General features: G+C 41.4%; 1 protein-coding gene across 6 annotated transcripts in view; it reads left to right on the top strand.

Annotated features, from left to right (window-relative positions):
- Nucleotides 1-21782, top strand: part of SLC25A13 (solute carrier family 25 member 13) — a 240920-nt gene that overhangs the window by 184186 nt on the left and 34952 nt on the right. For all 6 annotated transcript variants that reach the window (XR_014066092.1, XM_081531535.1, XM_081531534.1 and 3 more), the window contains exon 15: nucleotides 18876-19014. Coding sequence is in view for 5 of the 6 variants with exons in the window: in XM_081531535.1 (XP_081387661.1) it covers nucleotides 18876-19014 (139 nt within the window). In the remaining variant the exon portion in view is untranslated. The remainder of the gene's footprint in view (nucleotides 1-18875; nucleotides 19015-21782) is intronic.

Below are 21782 nucleotides of genomic sequence, written 5' to 3'. Positions count from 1 at the left end.
AATTTTGTAGTTAGGAGAACAGAGGTGCCAACGGTGGTATCTGAGCTGAAATTGAGGCTCAAAAGCTTCTTGTTTCCACTTTTGTGCTAAAATGGCTTTCTTGACATGAGCAGGATTGCTCAAGTTTGAGCAAGAGACCTCTCCTATATAAAGTTAGTTTAATTACTAGCCTGGTGGCTTAATCTAGTTCAGAGGCATTCCACAGGCCTGGCTGCTGCCTTTCAAAACACTGCTTTTGGTGTACTTGTAATTACCAAGTGAAGTCACTAACAATTTGAGCTTTGAGCTTCTGAAAACTTGATTGCCTTGCGAGAGAATGACCTGGCAGACAGGCTCTTCCATTCTGTTGGCCACGGGTGTCCTCAACAGATCAGCAAGCACCCCTTTCCACTCAGTCTGATTGGGCTTGTGTTGCCACCCTGGCTCATTCTCATTGGTTTTGTCCCATTTTCCAGCCTCAGGTTTTCTTTCCCGTGAGTTTCCTTTTCTCTGGGCTTATCTACTTTGCCCCAATCCTCCGTGGTCAGAAGTCTCTTTATTGATTCCAGATCCTGCCTTTGAGGAGCATTGCCTGGAGAATCCCCATGGACAGAGGAGTCTTTGGGGCTACAGTCTGTGGGGTCACAAAGAGTTGGACATGACTGAGTAAAGGGACTTCCCTGATGGCCCAGTGGCTAAAGCACCATGCTGCTAGTGCTGGGGGCCCAGGTTTGATCCCTGGTCAGGGAACTAGATCCCACAGGCAGCAACAAAGATCAAAGATCCTGCATGCCTCAACTAAGACCCAGTGCCGCCAAATAAATAAAATTTTTAAAAATATATTTTTTAGGGCTTCCCTGGTTAGCTCAGCTGGTAAAAAATCCACTTGCAATGCAGGAGACCCCAGTTCTATTCCTGGGTCTGAAAGATGCCCTGGAGAAGGGAACAGCTACCCATGCCAGTATTCTGGCCTGGAAAATTCCACAGACTGAGGAGCCTGGCAGGCTACAGTCAAAGGGGCCACAAAGAGTCGAACACGAGCGAGTGACTTTCACAGCTTTAGCATTGCTGTGTACTGGACCAAGTCATTGTTTCAGCGTACCTCTTTTCAGTGCTCAAGTTTTCTCTGTTTCTGGTCTTGGTGCCTTAGAAAATTGTCATTGACCTGGGGTGACTAATACTGTTAAATCTGGTTCTGTGTCCCTCTGGGTAGGTCTTGAAAAAGAGGACCTCTATCCTAGTTTCAGGTGGGACCCATAATCTTCATTTTCCTTCCATTGCACCTTTTGTTTGCTGCTGTTAACATGACAATGTGGGACCTAGGAGGGGTGAGGGTAGGCTCTGTCTGTGTGTTTAGACCTGCAGTGTTTAACCTCACTTAATTGGACTTAACCAGGCTTTCTGTTTTTCTCCTGAATTGACTTGCAAAATACCCAGCTATTCTAACTGTGACTTCCCAGTAAAAGGTAATTAGAATAGTTGCTTTAGATATACATTTGCAACTGAAAAAAATGTGGATGTGGTAAACATTTCACATTCCCAAAGCTAGAAATAGTTTAGATAGAGCAGACTCTGTAAACAATGCACCCCCCATTTTGGTAACATTTAGAGACATTGTTACAGCTCAGAGTCCACAGGTGATTGAAATAAAGGCAGGATAATTAATTGTCCTTGAAAGAGCTATTTGAATATAATGTAGTTTTTAAAAATCTGCAACATACACTGTGAGTTGGTATTTCCCTTTCATTAGGTAACTAAAGTATAAGTAAAATAAATTTTATATAGAGAAGTGATACATATCTACTTTTGATTATTGCTTTTCCTCAGGTGCCAACAGAGCTTTATTTAGGGCATAGATTGCACCTTCTTAATGAAATAGGATTTATTTAATGTGAAATGGCAGCACAGCTAAGACAGACTAAAAGATGCTTCCTTATGAAGCAATGGAATAATTCATGGCTCTTTTTGAGAACAAAAAGTGGTCAGTGAAACAGTGATGGTAAAGATCAATCAAGCTTTGTTGAAAATTGTTTTCAGATTGTGTAATTGCAAATTAAACGCTTCCATCTAGCATGGAAAGGCACCTAGGAATGTGAGTTGTCTGCTGTTTTCTAATCAAAGGCCTCTGTCCCACCACATTTGACAGACTGAGTCGTCTCTTCAGTACCCATGGGGACAGATGCTCAAATCCCTTATATAAAATGGTGTAGAATAATGAGTACAGTTGGCCCTCTGTATCCACAAGCTTCACATTCAGCTGTATATGCCATCCAAATTCCTGTATGTTGTGTATGTGTTCTCATTCGAAGTGTGTATGTAAAGGAGTTATTAGAGCTACTGTTCATAAAATCAGAAAGCAAGTAATGAAGTATGTTCTTGATTCAGTTCAGTTGCTCAGTCCTGTCTGACTCTGTGACCCCATGGACTGCAGCATGCCAGGCTTCTCTATCCACCACCAACTCCCAGAGCTTGTCCAAACTTGTGTCCATTGAGTCGATGATGCCATCCAACCATCTCATCCTCTGTCATCCCCTTCTCCTCCTGCCTTCAGTCTTTCCCAGCATCAGGCTCTTTTCTAACAAGTCAGTTCTTTGCATCAGGTAGCTAAAGTATTAGAGTTTCAGCATCAGTCCTTCCAATGAATATTCAGGACTGATTTCCTTTAGGATTGATTGGTTGGATCTCCTTGCAGTCCAAGGGACTCTCAAGAGTCTTCTACAACACCACGGTTCAAAAACATCAATTCTTGAGTGCTCAGCTTTATGCTCCAACTCTCACATCCATACATGACTATTGGAAAAACCATAGCTTTGACTATATGGACCTTTGTTGGCAAAGTAATGTCTGTGCTTTTTAATATGCTATCTAGTTGGTCATACCTTTTCTTCCAAGGAGCAAGTGTCTTTTAATTCCATGGCTGCAGTCACCATCTGCAGTCATTTTAGAGCCCAAGAAAATAAAGTCTGTAACTGTTTCCATTGTTTCCCATTTGTATGCCATGAAGTGATGGGACCGGATGCCATCATCTTCGTTTTTTGAATGTTGATTTTTAAGCCAGCTTTTCACTCTCCTCTTTCACTTTTATCAAGAGGTCCTTTAGTTCCTCTTCACTTTCTGCCATAAGAGTGGTGTCATCTCCATATTTGAGGTTATTAATATTTCTCCCTGCAATCTTGATTCCAGCTTGTGCTTCATCCAGCCCGGCATTTCTCATGATGTACTTTGCATATAAGTTAAATAAGCAGAGTGACAATATACAGCATTGACATACTCCTTTCCCAATTTTGAGCCAGTCCATTGTTCCCTGTCCAGTTCTATCTGTTGCTTCTTGACCCGCATACAGATTTCTCAGGAGGCAGGTAAGTTGGTCTGGTATTCCCATCTCTTTAAGAATTTTCCACAGCTTGTTGTGATCCACACAGTCAAAGGCTTTGGTGTAGTCGATAAAGCAGAAGTAGATGTTTCTCTGGAACTCTCTTGCTTCTTCAATGATCTCACGGATGTTGGCAGTTTGTTCTCTGGTTCCTCTGACTTTTCTAAATCCAGTTTGAACATCTGGAAGTTCACGTTTCATGTACTGTTGAAGCCTAGCTTGAAGAATTTTGAGCATTACTTTGCTAGCATGTGAGATGAGTGCAATTGTGTGGTAGTTAGAGCATTCTTTGGCATTGCCTTTCTCTGGGGTTGAAATGAAAACTGACCTTTTCCAGTCCTGTGGCCACTGCTGAGTTTTCCAAATTTGCTGACATACTGAGTGCAGCACTTTCACAGCATCATCTTTCAGGATTTGAAATAGCCATCACCTCCATTAGTTTTGTTTGTAGTGATGCTTCCTAAGGCCCCCTTGACTTCACATTCCAGGATGTCTGGCTCTTGGTGAGTGATCACACCATCGTGATTATCTGGGTCGTGACAATCTTTTTTGTACAATTCTTCTGGGTATTTCTGCCACCTCTTAATATCTTCTGCTTCTATTAGGTCCATACCATTTCTGTCCTTTATTGTGCCCGTTTTTGTATGAAATGTCCCTTGGTATCTCTTCTTTTCTTGAAGAGACCTCTAGACTTGATTATTCTGCTAGTTATTTCAAAGGGATATTGTTTGGTCTTTTAAAGTAAAATACAAGTTTGTTTAAAAACAAAATCAAATAATTCATAAATGTCTGTGAGAAAGTAAAATTTTCTCTTTACTCCTTACCATTCTATTTTCTCTTTAAAAGATTACCACTGCATATATTTTTATAAATCATTTAAATTTTTATTTACTTCTCTCCTCCCTCTCTCTATTTTATCGCAAATTGTACACACACACACACACATCAATGTTACATCTGTGTTTTTTAACAAAAAATCCTGAGCATACAGTTTATCTTAATGTTCTTTTCTCATTTAATAACTGTATACAGTTTTTTGGGTTTTTTAAAGCAGTTTCTTACTGATGAATACTTGTTTCTAGTTTGGGGACATTACAAGCAATGGCAGAGTGAACATCCCTGCAGATATTGTGATATACTTTTGTGAATGAATACAGTGAATCCCTAGCAATGAAATCGTTAGGTCAAGGGGCATGTGCAGTTGTTAGCCATTAGTAGATTTTGTCAAATTCCATCAGTTTATCACTTTTATCTTAGCAATATACAAATACGTCAGAGTAATTCCTCAAGATAGCAGTTTATAAAAATACCTGCTTTTATGAGTTTTTAGCCCCACATAAGGAAAAAAAGTGTTTAGTCATGACTTGGAGGACATCGTGCCATGCTAATTTTCTAATATCAAAGGATGTTTATATGGCTTTACAACCACCAAAGCGGTAATTCATCCATCTTTCTCTTTCACCTGAAGCTCTGGGAAAGCCTCCTGGTGGGTTTCTTTGTTTTGACTCTTGACTTCCTCCAGTCCATAGTCCAGAGTGATCTAAATTTAAAATACAAGTCAGATTACCTCATTCAGACTGTGTGCCTGGCACTGGTCTAGTCATTTAGAATGTCACTATGAAAAGCCAAGTCCCTGCTCACACTTATGTGGGTAAAAGAAGTCAGCCGTTCAGAAGACTATATGACATCAAGTAAGGCTGAGAACCTTGGATGAAAAGGAGGCAGGATGAAGGGATGGAGAAGGGCCAACTCCAGATGAAGGTGGGGGTGGGGGTGGGCATGCTTTTAATAAGGCTTCCCTAGTTGTTCAGATGGTAAAGAATCTGCCTGTGATGCAGGAGACCCAGGTTCAGTCCCTGGGTCAGGAAGATCAGCTGGAGAAGGAAATGGCAACCCACTCCAGTATTCTTGCCTGGAGAATTCCATGGACAGAGGAGCCTGGCGGATCCCAGTCCATGGGATCGCACTTCAGTTCAGTCGCTCAGTCATGTCTGACTCTTTGCGACCCCAGTCACTCAGTCATGTCCAACTCTTTGCAACCCCATGAACCACAGCACGCCAGGCCTTCCTGTCCGTCACCAGCTCCCTGAGCTCACCCAAACTCATTTCCATTGAGTTGGTGATGCCATCCAACCATCTCATCCTCTGTCGTCCCCATCTCCTCCTGCCTTCAATCTTTCCCAGCATCAGGGTCTTTTCAAATGAGTCAGTTCTTCGCATCAGGTGGCCAAAATACTGGAGTTTCAGCTTCAGCATCAGTCCTTCCAATGAATATTCAAGACTGATCTCCTTTAGGGTGGACTGGTTGGATCTCCTTGCTGTCCAAGGGACTCTCAAGAGTCTTCTCCAACACCACAGTTCAAAAGCATCAATTCTTGGGTGCTCAGCTTTCTTTACAGTCCAACTCTCACATCCATACATGACTCGGACATAATAGAGTGGTCAGAAAGGCATCTCTGAGATGATGGTATTTGAGAAGAAACCAGAGGCAAGAGGAAGCTAGCATGCCCTACAGAAACCATGTCTCTGGTGGAAACCTGTCTAGCAGTGTCCACGCTACTGAATGTAGACCCCAGCCCCAGCCCCTTCCCAGCAGGCCCTTCCTCTCAGCCCTGTGCTCTGCGCCCCCCTCCCCCTGCCCCTACTCTGGTCACTACACTGGCCACCTATCCTCTTCAGATCCTTCAGGCTCATCCCCTCATTTTCAGTTGCCTGAAGGCTCTTCCCCTAGATGCCTGCTTGGAAGGACACCGCATCCCTCGCTGTGACAGCCCCTCGTCTGGGTCTCTAAGTGGCCCATCACCACCTGACACTCCTCTCTTGTCTCTCCTCCTCCAAGTGAACTGTGATACCAGAGACCTTGCTTGCTCACTGCTGCATCCTTGTGACAGCTTCTGGCGCATGAGTAGACATTCGATCGATATTTGTTGAGCAAATGAATGGTAAGCAAAAGCCAGGTGTCACCATGTTATATAGCAAGGATATGAAAGCACAGGAAGAGGATAAGTTGGCAAGTAATGACCAAAGAAAACTAGAATACTGGGGACGTTGAATGTGAAAGAAATAGTTAATTAGGTGAGAGATCGCTTTCCCGGGCTCTGAGGCCTCCATTTATTTATCCACAAGCTTTGCCCTGGACACTGGGAATATGAGAGTGAATTCTAATGCATATTTTTAAAAATTATTTATTTATTTATTTTTGGTTGTGCTTGCGTCTTCGTTGCTGCGTGGGCTTTTCTCTAGTTGCGGCAAGTGGGGTCCACCTTCTAGTTGCGGTGTGCGGGCGTCTCATTGCAGTGGCTTCTCTTGTTGCAGGGCTTGGGCTCCAGGGCACACAGGCTTCAGTAGTTACGACCCACAGGCTCAGCAGTTGTGGTGTACAGGCTTAGTTGCTCTGTAGCGTGTGAGATCTTTCCAGACCAGGGATTGAACCCGAGGCTCCAGCATTGACATGTGGATCGTTTACCATTAAGCCACCAGGGCATCCCTAATGCATGGTCTTGTAAGTAGTTTACCATCTCGTGGGAGCAGTCACACAAGTAAAGAGATCGTTGGACTACAACATGTGCAGTTGAGAAGGGCTGTCAGAGGGTTGGCTGTGCAGCGTTCTAACAGAGATGGAGCTGACACGTAGCAAGAAAGCCAGGAAGGCTTCCAAAGGGGAGACAGCATTAAAAGATGAGGCATAGTTAGCCAGGGAGAAGGCAGAGACAAATGGCATGATCAGGTTTGAGTTTGAGGAGGGGTCATTCAGCATCAATGTGGACAGTGCCGTGTTCAAGAGCAAGAGGAAGGCTGGGAGGCCAGTGTGGAAGATACAGGCTGGGGATGGCGGGGAGCGGGGATGACCATGACCTAAACTAGGGAGTGATGGTGTGTGTGTGGGTGGGTGAGTGTGTTTTGCAGGTGGGGGTGGTGGTGATATGTTTAAAGGGTATGTGAGAGTTAGACTTACTGAGTCTTGGAAAGTAATGAAACGAGAAAAGTATAGGAAGATTAAAAGCCAGATTTCTGGCTTGAGCACCTGAATGGATGATGATACTGTAAATTTTGTAATTTCATAATATTTGACAAGCTGCAAGAGACCTTAAAAACCCTTCTTCTGGTGTTACCTTTATAACTGAGGAATCAGACCACAGAAATCTCAGGAGAATCAGCTAGGTGGCTGGCAGGTGGAGGCACAGCTAGGACCAAGACTTCTCCTGACTCCCTGTCTAGTGTTATGCTTACTCCACCCTGCTGAATGTAGGGCTAGAGCCTTGTCGGAGGACAGGGACTTGAGATGTTCTTTAGGGGTCCTGTGTGTGCATCAGGCTATGAGAGTGGGTAAGACCCCCAAACCGATGGGACACCAATGGTGGAACTCAACAACTGCCCTCATTTGGGTGCAGAAATAAGTAAGTGTGGGGGAGGGGGTAGTAGAAACAGCTGTCCAGTGGAGAACTGGGAGGCACAGGTGGGAGCCCTGGGAGTGATGACATGGAAGTGGAGGAGAAAGAGGTGAGTGCTTTCAAGTCCTGCAGAGACCAGGGGACTGAAGTCCAAGAAAAGGCCTGTGAACTTAAAGATGGAAGTCACTGGTTATCTTTCAGAAATCAATTTAAGGAGAATGGCAGAGGTAGAAACCTGGAGGAGAAAATATTCACAGATACAAACCACTCAGCCTAAAGATTTTACTGTGAAAGAAGCAAAAGGGAAAGCATATAGCAACTGGGAGAAAAAAATGGAGCCAAGCAGTAATGTTAGCAGGGAGAAGAGGTTGGGAGATTTATTGATTGTTTTAATTTTGTTGGGAAAACCATGCCTGTCTGTAGACAGAAGAGTCACTGAAGATGGAAGGATTTGAAAAATCTGAAAATATAGCAGGGTCAAATATGGTGCTAGGACTCTCAGGAAAGGCAGAGGCAGGGTCCAGCCTTAGGTGTGTATGTGTGTGAGTGTGTTAATGTATGCACACAAGCTCTTTAGGGCCAACACTCACTCTGAGCTAGGCCTCATGCTTAGTGCTTTATACAGTTTACATCATTTAATCCCTATTACATCCTATGATGGGCTTCCCTGATGGCTCAGACAGTAAAGAATCCACCTGCAATGCAGGAGACCCGGGCTTGATCCCTGGGTCGGAAACATCCTCTGGACAAGGAAATGGTGACCCACTCCAGTATTCTTGCCTGGAGAATTCCATGGACAGAGGAGCCCGGCGGGCTACTGTCTTAAGGGTCGCAGAGTTGGACATGACTGAGCGACTAACAATTACTTACAGGCTATGATGCAGAGAGTTGTTTTTGTTTTTAAGCAGCTCCCAAGTTACAGTTGAGGAAAGGAACGTGTGATGGGTTTAGGTGATTTTTCAAAGGTCATATACCTTGTAAGGAAGTGGAAGGCTGGGTTTCAAACTCAATGCAATCTCTCTCTGGAACGCAAGGTATCACATAGCGATATCAAGGCAGGTATGAGAGAGCCTGTGCCTGATAGATAATTCAAGGAAGTCTAAAGACAAGGTTCTGTGCTAAGCACAGATATGGAGAAGTTCACAGGTCTGGTGTCATTGCTGACACTAGCTTGCTAAGGAAATGGGAAGGAAAAGAACTGAGAGGTCACTAAATGCCATGAATTGTGTAATAGTTTAGGCTAGGGTAGTTAAAGGATCATTTTTTTCCTAATTGCTTTTAATACGAAATGCTTTTTTAAAACATCAGAATAACTCAATTTTGCTTTGTTTTGTTGTTTAGAATAAGCACATTATCTTTGATCTTATATCAACTCTTTATAGAAATTAAAATTATCCATTGTGAGGCAATCTTGTTTCCTTAACTCTTGCATTGACCAACGTAGCAGTGCACACCCTGCCTGCCTTGTGGAGAGACACATAATCTGACAGTGAGCCAAGTGGCTATCGAAATGATAGTATTGAAAAATAACTTTGTGCCTTCCTGATAACTTTGTCATTAATATCTGCCATAAAATGAACATTTGGGACATTTTGCCTTATTAAAAGGCAAAATTTTAGAAATTAAGGGGTATCAAGTACATCAAGAGGCCAGGTTTTGTATCTAATGTGGTGTGAACTTGTGTCCAACATTCAAAATGATGTAATACTGTCTATATTGTGCTTAGAAGTTTGCATTAAAAGAAAATAAACTGGAAGAAAAGATTAAAAAAAAAAAATCTCTCTGTTCGTACATTTCAGATGCATTATCTATAAAAAGGGGATAATAATAGTACCTACACTTGGAACAGCAAATAAATTGAGACACTGTGAAAAATATTTTTTGATTAAATGAAGCCTAAAGGAACTGAATGTGCTGAACAGGGCTAGAGAAGATCCTTTGAAATATTAGAAAATGGTTAGTTTTTTTTTTTTATCATTCTTCCATTCATTCACCAAATATTTGTTGAGGGCTGACATTCTATGAGATGTGCTGAGTTATGTAGATGAGTGCGGCCTCATTGCCTTCAGAGTGATGAGTGTTAAGGGAGGTGAGAGAATTCTAGTGCTGTAAAGTTCTTTCAAAAATTAATGTTAACAGGTAGTATAGTTTTTAAAAGAAGAAAGTTCACATATAAAAAGGTATGTAATAACAGAATATTAATCTCCTAGCCTCATGCTATGGGTAACCTATCTTTCTAGAGGCAAACATTTTTATCAAGTTAGTATTTTTATTTTGTTGTTGTTTCTTTGTTTTTTGCTAAGTGCCTGAAGGATTAGTTTCAACAAAACACTTTTATTTTAGCTTAACTTTTGGAATATAATTTGCTGTCCTTTATATTTAGAAATATTGAAAATGATGTTACCAATCCACTGTTCTTAGAGGGCTCTGAATATATTTTCCAGAAGTGATAGGTATTTCTTTCATTTCTCTGGCTTCTAATTTTGACCATGGTCTGTATTTAAAAGATGGCTAACTTGAGAGATATTCATTGAATATAAAATAAAGGAGATATGTCTTGTGATAGAATTAGGTCTTTTGCCACATAAAAGATTTGCTCTTAGCCTGGTAAATGTAGAACTCTCCCGTGATTCATGTAGAAACCATATAGGAGTCATACCAGCTGCCAGGTTTTTAAAGAATATGTCAACTATTACTATTTTCCTCTTTGACAGGACAGTGTGCTTTTCATTGATAATAGTAATTCTCTTTATATCATCACTTTTTAAATTGAAGATGCTTGTACTAGGTACTGTATATTAATCATTGGATTTAAATTAAATCTTACATCAGTACAAATGATCCTCACTGGTTTTGGAGAGGAACTTGAGGTGCAGAGATTTTAAGAACTTTGCCCAGCATACAGTAGTTAAGCGGCAGAATAATGATCGGAGCCCAGGTTTCTGACTCTGCAGCCTGTATTCTTGCTCTTGCGGTATCCTGGCCATTGCTGTGGAGTGGCAGAATTCAGATATAGATCCACATTTAAGATGATGTATTTTGACTATTTCTTTGAATGCAGTCTACCTCTTCTCATCCTCTTTGCGAAGACTTGCACATAGATGTGTGTGTGTGTATATATGTATATATATAACTGAATCACTTTGCTGTACACCTAAAATTAATACAGTATTGTAAATCAAATATAGTTGAGTAAAGAAAGCTTTCTTTTAATGCTCTCTTATACTATCTATACAGGAAGGAAAATTGCTTTGTTTCTGAGTGGAGGGAGAGAGAAGGGGGAGGGAAAAACCCTTCCCTAAGCATCAGGAACGCCAAGCTTGTCTCACATGAGTTTACAGACTGAATTTATGTTTCTTGAGTGATATGAAAGCTCTCAAGATATAGGAATTTATTTTTAAATAATCTTGAATTGGTAGTGCCTCTAGCTACCTGAGAGAAGAACACAAGTTTTCTCAAGAGGAACCCACCTTCAGCCCAAATGTTAAAGAATTTTCATAGATAATGTTCCAAGGAAAATGAGCAGCTCTTAAACGTCTCAAATCACACAAGGAAACAAGACACTTTAAAAAGAGATGGCAAAAGCAACCTGACAGCATTTTAAACCTTCAAAGATTTAAAATTTCAAAATTATTGTAACTATAAAGTGAATTTTTTTAAATGTAGAAGTGAAAATATTTATGATGATTGAAATTTAAAATTCAACATTTCAAAATTCTGCCTTTAACAGCCAATTAAACACAGCTGAAGAGAGATTAGTGAACTAGAAGATAAGAGAATTACTCAGAATAGAGAGAGTGGTACACAGGAAATTGTGAGCTGGTTTAATCGGTATAAACAAAAACCAGGAGGAAATGATGGCTGAAAATTCTTTAGAACTATTGAAAGCTATCAATCTAGAGATTCAAGAAGTACAGCAAATCCCAATCTGGATAAATTAATCCAGACTAGACATATCAGAATGAAACTGCTAAACACTGAAGCTGAAGAGAAGCTTCAGAGAAGCTGACAGGTGACTAGACAGGAAAGCAGATTGTCTCTAAAGGGGAACAGTTGAACTGTTGGCTAACTTAGGAACAGGAACAGAGGAAGCTGGAAGTCATTTGAATGATATCGTCAGTGTACACAGAAAAAAAAACAAAATAAAGCCTTTCAACTTAGAATTCTATGGCCTATGAAAATGTCTTCCAGGAACAGGGTAAAATACAGATATTTTTTAGACTAGCAAAACTCCGAAAACATATCATTGGCAGAACCTTCCCAAAGGAAATTCTAGAATGTACTTTTCATGTAAGATGAAAGTGATTCCAGATAATAGTGTGGCGATGGAACAAGGGATGAAGAGAAAAGAAGTAAATATTTACTCTAAATAACTTTGCCTGAATTTAAATGTAATATCTATAATGTAATTATAATGCTTAATGTAATTTGAGCTAGAATTAAATACGTAACAATAAGATGGAGGAGTTGCTTATAATTTAAATAGTCTAATGTGCAAGTATCATATAAGAGGAAGGTGAAGATTACAGACAGAGTATATTAAAATTTTCAGGGTCTAAACCTTGGGACTAGAAACAAAGTACGCAGCTTGAAAATGAGTAGCATGGAGAAGTTGGGGGCAAAGAAGGCAAGAAAGGAGAGAAAAATTGAAAACATGAGACATAGTTTACAGATTAGCTTTGTGAAGAAGGCAAAACTTCTTTGAGACTAAAATTCGATGTAGTAAAGCTCTCCATCCCATCTGAATGATGAGCATCACTGATGGTAAAGCAACATACAATGGTAGAAGACTAGAAATTACACCTGGCACAGGTGTGGCATTTCCTACCAAAACCCCTTGAGTTGTCAAGGTGTTTTTGTTAGGATTGCAATGAAATTAAAGAGACACCAATATCCTAAAAGTCCCTGGACTAAAGAAAGCAAAGAATAAGCACTGAGATTTTATATACAAGTTGAAGTAATTTCAGTGTCACTTGCATGGAGTCTCCGATTGTTGACTGGTTGATTTGGCTTTAACACCAGTGACACAACATAATGGGGCTAGGCGCCGGTGGTATTTCTCAGTAAGATGCTGAAATGCACCCTTTTCAAATCCTTAACTGTCCCTTGACTGGGTAGGAAAGGTGCTGGGGCCGGGTTGTGTATCCAAGGGTTAACTCGCTTGGGAGAAGCCAAGAGGAATGCTCAGGGATCAAGACATGACATGCCGCCCATTGTTTGTAGCTCCAGGATCAAAATATACAATTATACATGCCAAATAAATTCTAAACCTGTAAGGTAGGAAAAGAGGGGTGGCTCTGCCTACAGGTGCCAGAAGCATTAAATAACCTTCCCAGACAAGGTGCACCACTGTTGTCCTGAAGGCTGCAGGGTCCCCCAGTCTGGCATTTTCCCTTGTGTTAGACAATGTGCATTCACTGCAGGAGTCTCTGTTAAGCCTCCGTCTCCCAGACCTGCTGGCTCCTGGTGCCCGGCCCTGACACAGAGGTGCCTTTGTGAGTGTAATTACCTTCCCCTGTATTAGAAGTCGTCTGTTTGGAGCTCTGTTTGTAGGTGCAGCTAGAATAGGCGGGAATTAGCATGTGAAAAGACCTGCCCTGGCCCTGACTTCTTTATCAGCCACCATCCTTCAGGATATTTTTTTTCCCTCCTCGGATTGTTGAGCAGGTGTGATACCATCCAAGATGAAGAGCTTTAAAAGGAGAAAGACACTGGAGATAGCAATGTGCGCACGTGTGTGTGTGTGTGTGTGTGTGTAAAATACAAATCCTGTTTGTGTTACATCTTTGGACAATTTCATGCCAGACAGAACTGGCAGAGTAAACTTGGATGGATGATTCCAGCAACTTAAGAACTGATTAAAGCTCCCTTGGGCTTTCACCAGTGTCCACATCAGGAAGAAAAAAAAAAATGAGACGCAAAACAAATAATTCCTTTACCCTGGCTGTGCTGTGGCCAGCGTCTCTAAACCATCTAATTGTCCTGTCCATCATGGACTGTTAACATGGAGGTAAGTGAAGTTCCTAGACCTTAAATAGAATGGTGATTGAGAGACTCGGGATGGATATGGGATTTAAATGGAACCAGAGTTGATAGTTAAACTAGATCTAAGTTTTGATTCTAGTTCATTCACATATAGGTCTCCCCTAAGATGCCTTTTATTGTTCCTGTGTGTTATTAGTGGGTCTTTTATTAACAAGAAAAAAACCCAACAACACATAATTTCCCCTTTTTGGTGAAACAGTGCTTTAATGGAGAATAAGAAAATTAGATGATTGCATTTTTCATGTATTAATTGCCCCCAAGTGATTTTACTGTGTATACAAAGGAAATCCGGGGCCAGCCAGGGAATGTCTGAGGGAAGGGCTGCCTAGAGCAGGGAAATGTGTGGATTTTTCTTACAGGGAGGAATATTTAAAGATTTATTTTGGGTGGTACACCCTTTGTCATTTATTAATTTTTTAATGGCCAAAGTACTTAATTTTGTGTTGCTGACGCAGGTTTTTGGGCAGCATGGAATGTTTCCCTTTATTATTAAATATAAGGTTGCCTGTTCAGAATGGTTGACCACTTAGTAAAAATTGTACGTGGGGCAAGTAGCGTTCAAGCCAAACAGGTTTATGTTTTGATGTAGGACTGGAGAATGGGTGTTCACCACAAAGTGAAGGATTTATCAAGGAATCAGGGAAACATTCTCACTATTGGAACTTGAAAAGCCTCTCTCACATCCGGCCTCTCTCTTCATGGTGCGGGAGCAACAGTTCAGGTGTTGCCTGAGGCAGCCTTACAAATTGGCGCCTGCCTTTGTGCCTAGACCTGAAGGAAATGGTGGGGAAAGGAGACCAGGGACATTTAATGTGCCTTTTTCCTCAACCCTTTTCAGAGTTAGCTTTCCTTGGGAATTGGCGTGTGAGAGAGGCGAGGGGCACCTCACGGCTAGGGAGAAGCCGTGGGCTGCTAAGACATGGCCGAGCAGGTGGCGGTCTGGGAAGGCTGCAGGTGCCAGGAGAGGCAGGAGTCACAGACCACCTCGTCCCCACCGGCCCTCACACTTGCACTGGACTTGATACTTTACATGGGACTTTAATAATTATTTCCTCATGGATTCCCAAACCCTTGTTCCCCTGCCTGCCCGGAAGAAGGCAACCTTCGGCGGGCTTTAACTTTCCTCGGTGCTCCTTATCGCCCGGCCATACAGCCCCAGGAGATGGTCTGTCTGTTAGGCCCCAGGGCCCCTTCACAGCTCGCTCAGTGGGAAGTAGAGTTTTTAAACGTTTTCACTTGTGGACAAGACATCCCTGCCTCTATGGAGCAGGGATGGTGGCTGTTCCACAAAATATCTTTCTTCTTCCACTCTTCTCTTTTCTTCCTTTTTTTTTTTTTTTTCCAGATAATCAGAAACCTAAAACCTCTTACAGGGTCTCACCTTTGCTCCAGCACATGTAACTTATTTGACCACATGGTAGAAAAAAGATAACAAATTCCCGACCATTTTTTCCTTTTGTGTTTCACAGTATAGCTCCGCCTTTTCCTTCGATGGGTTTTGTTTGTTCATTGTGTTTTGATCAAGTCATTTTTCTTCTTAGTCATCTGGAACTGTTTTCAAACATCTCTTAAAGCACACTACACCTCTTGTTAGCCTCTTGTTCTCATGGTGATACATGGCTTATTGCCATGATTTCAGGAAAGCAGAGTTCCTTCTCGGGAAAACCCAGCTGCTTCTTCACTTTGCCTTAACTCTTGTTCTCACAGTGATGCATGGCTTATTGCCATGATTTCAGGAAAGCAGAGTTCCTTCTCGGGAAAACCCAGCTGCTTCTTCACTTTGCCTTACTTTTCTGTGTCAGAGTAAGGGATGTTTCTAATTTCAGATCACATATCAGTGTATCCCAAGCCTCTCATTTCTCTCTTTAGTTGTGGTGTTTTCTATGGGAGTTGGCAAAGCCAAATCCGTGTCACCAGGAACGTGTCTTAGGCCCTGACTAACAGCCAAAGCATTTGTTGTTTTCTAAATTAAATCAGATGTAGTTTCTGGCTCCCAGTTGTTTACATTCTGAAGTAGGCAACAGTGATCCAGGCAGATAGAAGAGCATGAAGAGATCTCAGAATAGCGTTGAGGAGGTGTAGACAGTGTGATGTGTGCATGCTCAGTCGTGTCTGACTCTGCGACTCCATGGACAGGCTCCTCTGTCCATGGGATTCTCCAGGCAAGAATACTGGAGTAGGTTGCCATTTTCTCCTCCAGGGAATCTTCCTGACCCAAGGATTGAACCCGCATCCCTTGAGTCTCCTGCATTGGCAAATGGGTTCTTTACCACCTTGCCCCCAGGAAAGCCAGACAGTGTGGAGCCGTGTGGAATCCACTCCTTGTCTGTTTTCTACTTACTTTGAAAGAGTGGTGTTTGGCTTTAAATGAAGCAAGAGGAGGTATGGAAAAGCTCAATGTGCCTAGCTTAACAGTCATCAAAACAGATGCAGAGTGACAGGTGTACCTTGATTGATCAGATGAATGAAGCATTGAGTAGCTTTCACTGAGAGGAATCAGGCTGCCCAGGAGAGGAACATGGGAAAGGGAGAGGTGAGAATACCGGGTCTAATCCACAGGACAGCCAAGACCATGATGACAGTGGAGTTTTTGAAACAGCATATAGAAAAGAAATTTAGGCATTTTGCTAAGGATATGTTAGGCCATATCACCCCCTCACTCTCCCACAAGAAAGAAAACCAAAAAACCAGATAGTATGAGTTGAAGGAGAAGAAAAGGCATAAATGAACCACAGAAACACGATCCCAAATGTGGAATGGTTGTTAATATTACTTTTGAAGTTGGTGCTCCAAAACATATATGGTAGTTGCAGTGTTTATCTCTTGTTGTTGAAAATTAAGGGCAATTTAAATTGTTAATATTCTCCTGTACTGTCTGTGATCAACACTTAATATTTTAGAATCAGAGAGGAAAATATGTTAAAGGGAAAATATTACCAGTAGTATTACCAGAGCATGTAGAGTAAAGTTCCATAGATGTGAAGATTCGGGAGATGAGGTCAATAGTTAAAAACTAATAGATTAGTAAAAAGCAAGCTTTCTGTGAGGAGGAGTGATATCGCTCTAAACAATTACTCCAAAGTGACTTGTTTAGGAAGTCAGTAAAATGGCAGTATTTTGTTTTGCCTTTTTTTTTTTTTTACTATACTGAGGGAGTCAAACATGAAGTTTTTAACTGATCTTAATTTGAGATGGTCATTTGGTATCTAATTTGAATGTCTCCTGGACAGACTCTGCTTGTGAGCAAATAGGTAAGAGAACTTACAGGCAGGTTTGGAGGCAAAATAGAGAAGAGGAAGTGAAAATAGACAAACAAATGAGTAACAGTATTACCCCTACACAGGAACTCCCCAGATTATAACCTTTAAAAAAACAAATTGTTAGGAAAGGATTGAATGCTTCATGGATACTGGTGTTACACTGTACTTTTTCCTCTTGAAAAAATTGGGCGAGATGGCAAAAACTAGATCATCCTGCATTTTGGACCCGTCCTGGCACTGCCTCCAAGGAAGTCCCTTGAGCAAGTCAACAGCAAGGCCCTTAATAAACATGCGATTGATAGGTTAACTGTCCTGGGCATCATTTTGCACGTGTATAAAATGAGGAATTTGGCTGCGGTGAATTCTGTGGTTCTTCTTTTCTGTTAGTCATTTAACAGGTTGGGGGTTAACAGAGGTGTGGGCTGATTGGCCATATGTGATAGACATATGTCCTTTATTTATTTATTTATTTAGAATATCTGTACTCACAGTGGACAGAGGCAGCTTATTAACACATCCATGGGTGAATTGGTTGAAGAACAGCCAACATGACAGAATCCAAATTCCAAGCATTTGTTCCAGTTGGAAGGATGGGCCAAACTAGGATGAAGTTTAATAGGATTAAACATAAAGCCCTGCTTATGTTACTTGTTTAGGGCAATCAATTAAGTTACAGTAGACCTACGTTAATAGCAGTTCCTATGAAAAAGACTAAGGGTTTTATTACCCACAAGCTCAGTGTGAGTCAGTGTAATTCGGGTGTCAGAGAAGGAAAGGCTACAATAACAGATGTGTAGTGTTAAGGAGCTTTGACAGATTGAAGCCTGGCATCAGGCAAATAGCCGAGATCCAACATCACTAGACCTCAATAAATGTCACTGGGCTTGGCTAGATCTGTGGAATCGAATGGATTCATTCCTATCTTTGAAGAATCTCTCAATTTGGTGAAAATTTTTAGGTATTAGAAATCTGTGAAAGAAATGGTGTTGAAAAGGGGGGCTTCCTTCCCATTTAGCCTACCTAAAACACGTTATATGTCTTGTGGTTTTCGGTAGAATTTTATATCAAATTTCTGGGCATGCATCAATTTTCAAGGCCTCCCCATGGCATTATTTTGGCACCAGAAATGATTTGGTGAAGACCTTGCCTTAGCTGCTAATTGTTCTACACAGAGCTCTTAAATGTACAGGAATTATTATAAACATTTTAAGGTTTTGGTACAGGCATTTATCAACGTTTCATAGACCCTGGAGAGTAGGGTAAGTACATGAATAAATTGGGGGATCCATGAACCCCTTGAAAGAGTATATAATTTTTTACATGTGTGTAATTTTTTCTGGGAAAAAATCCAACACTTTCATGAGAGTCTCAAAAACAATACAAAAAACAACCCCCTTCCCCTGCCACCTCTATAATTTACCCACTTCCAGGTGTATAACGAAGAGGCATCTTGATTGTTGCTGCCTACCTTCTGAAAACAAATCCTCCTTGAAATGCGAGTGACCTGCCATCAGTTAGGGATTTAAAAGGATGTTGCAGGCAGAGTTCCAAAATGGTTTTCACCAAAATCTTACCATTAGAATAAGGAAGAACTCTCCCCTCTTGCTCATACCACACAGTAAAATGCTTTATTTTAAACTACAAAATTCTAACTTACTACTTACAGAATCCGGGTTATATATACTTTTTTCCATTCCCCTTTCAGCTTGTAAGTACACATTTGGTCTCCTCCAGGAATATTTTGTTCTGAGGGAAGTTCCAGAGAAGCTTGATCTTCTCAATGGGATATGTGTTTCATGTGGTTTCTCTTCCTTTTCAAACGCACAGGGTGCCAAAGCTTGCTTTCTGCGGGACATTCCTTTCTCGGCCATCTACTTCCCGTGCTACGCTCATGTGAAGGCAGCCCTTGCAAACGAAGATGGGCAGGTTAGCCCTGGAAGCCTGCTCTTAGCTGGCGCCATAGCTGGTGAGTGTCCTTGGGGCTCTGCTCCCACCCATGCGCCTGTGCCGGGGTCTTTGCTTATTGATGTGAGGTGGCCAGAGATTGCTTTGAAGAGCTCCTGAAAAGAAAGGGAAAGAAATGAATCTTACTTCTGGCAGATCTGGCTATTAGACAAGCTTAATTCGTTAACTACTTCCCCCCCCACCAAAAAAAAAAGGGCTCGTTAAAAATCGGTACATTTTGTAACATTGTCAGATTCCAATTCAAGCTCATATCCTTTCGTAGTTTCACTTACTAGTGTAAGAACAAGAACTATTCAGTCAGACGTCCTTTTTTAAAATGTTAATACTGGTGCCTTAAAGGTGTCTTAACTGAAATAATACATGAAAGCTCGTGCAGGAAATTTAAGTAATAGTTATTCTCATTGAGAGAAAAGAAATGTAGTGGAACTGAAGCAGCTTGGGTCTGATTGCAGCTAGCTGTGTAAGGTTATAAGATTGGAGTGTGTGCATGGACTGAATTTCAGCGAGAAGTGACTGTCTTCTCTAGTGCTGCAGTGCAAGTATGAAAGGAAGAAAACAGATGCTGAAGTTGGCTTTTCCATTCCCAGTGTAAATCCCTTGAGGAAATTTGGTTATAGCCCCAATAGGAATGACTATGCTCTTTGAGGCTGCTCCTTGTTTAGCGACCCTAAGGGTAGAACAATCTGGATTAACTCCCCAGGTGGTGGCAAACATTTAATGAGTTAACAGACCCTGAGGCAGTCATGGGGTGCCTGGCTTCAAAGTTTCCATACAAGTGGTGTTCTCCTCAGACTTGTGGCTTGCCTCTCTTGAGACCTACCCCCTGCTTTGAGAAACTTTTTGCTGTCTTGTGAGCCCCTATGTCCTGCCTATAGCCTGAGGAGCCCTGGAGGCAGGAACCCCTGGAACTACTCTTTAAATTCTTACTATTCTGTTGGGTGCTGTGCTTACTCATGTCCATCTTGAACCCAGGTCTCCTGCATTGCAGGCAGATTCTTTACCATCTGAGCCACAAGCTCATTAAATGAAGGTGTTAGTTGCTCAGTTGTGTCCAACTCTTCATGACCCCTTGGGCTGTAGCCCACCAGGCTCTTCTGTCCATAGGATTCTCCAGGCAAGAATACTGGAGTGGGTTGCCATTCCCTTCTCCAGGGGATCTTCCTGACCCAGGGATCAAACCCTGGTCTCCTACATTGCAGGCAGATTCTTTACCATCTGAGTCACCAGGGAAGCCTTAAATTCTTGGTTAATCGTTTTTCTTCAAAGATGGTGATATTGGTGTATGAGGCAGGGTTGTCCTTTCCTGGCAGCTCAGGGAGCCTTGTTATATGAATCCACAGTGAGATTACTCTACCTACATCAGAAAATCATGATTTTATAACTAGAGCATAGAATTCCCAGTTTTAATGCAGGTTTGGCCATTGACTCACTGTCTCCTTTATATGTCACTTACAGATGTATAAATGATAATGTTTTGAGCCCAAAGGTTATAATACCATTTATTTCAAATTACTTACCCAAAATAAGTGAAAAACTTACCAGCTTACCAGTACGACCTACTGGGGAGAACTAGCATGCCACTTAGAATCCACCTGCCAATGCAGGAGACAAGGGTTCAATCCCTGCATTGGGAAGATCCCCTGGAGAAGAAAATGGCAACCCACTCCAGTATTCTTGCCTGGAAAATCCCATGGACAGAGGAGCCTGGAGGGCTACAGTCCATGGCATCGCCAAAGAGTGGGACACGATTTAGAGACTAAACAACAACAAGAAATCCATTATTCTATGACCCTAAGATAATCATCATTTAACATTTTTGCTGATTTCTCTCCCTTGGGTGGTTTTTAACAGGGTTGTGATCACACTGTGGGTATGCTATTCACTTACTATCATTTCTGAAGCATTGTTCACCGTCAAGGCAAAATGAAAAATGGCAGGTGCTGTGGGGTCAGGCTATCCAGGTTCAAATTCCAATTTCCCCACTGAGAGCTATGTGACCTGAATGAGTTATTTAATGTCTCTCTGTTTGTTTCTCCACCTATAGATGGAGCTAAAAATAGTGTTAGTCTCATAAGACTATTATGAAGATGAAGTGAATTAATAGATACAAAGATCCAGGAAAGTACCTGGGACATAATAAGTATTTTTATTTATTTTTTCTTTTTTTCTAGTAAGTATTTTTGAATGTTCAGTACTAGTATTAATTTTCTTAATTTAAAACTTTGTAAACAAAAATTTTAATTGCTGCATATTTACATCATCATCAATCTTAGATGATAAACTTTTTTCAGAAAAAATTTAAATACATGATATTGTTAAACATCTTTGTGTATAAGACTTTTCTCCCTGTTTTAGATCATATCTTTGGGAGACATAAATTCTCTGAAATGAGTTTGCTGGTGAAAAAAATATATATATATATATATATATATTGTTGTTGTTGTTGTTAAGGCATACTAATTTATATCCCCATGCTGCTATTATTTTAGCCCTCTAACCATCCTATCATCTTTCAGAGTTGTTCTCCAGATACCGTCTATATTAGTTATTGGTTGCCACATAACACATTATGCCAAAACTTATCAGCTTAAAACAACAAATGTTTATTATCCCAGGATCTATGGGTCAGGAGCAGCTTCTGTGGGTGCCCTCTAGCTCAAGTCTATTGTGAGGATGTCAGCTAGGGCTCTGGAAGACCTGGCTGGGGTGGGAGGAAGCATTTTCAGGATGGCTCGATCACATGGCCTTGGCTGGTCCATTGATTCCTTG

The sequence above is a fragment of the Giraffa tippelskirchi genome, chromosome 10 (assembly GCF_054371585.1).
Source record: "Giraffa tippelskirchi isolate mGirTip1 chromosome 10, T2T-mGirTip1v1.2.pri, whole genome shotgun sequence".
Lineage (NCBI taxonomy): Eukaryota > Metazoa > Chordata > Mammalia > Artiodactyla > Giraffidae > Giraffa > Giraffa tippelskirchi.
Note: the sequence above shows the minus strand (reverse complement) of the source record. Positions and strands in the feature narration are given on the sequence as shown.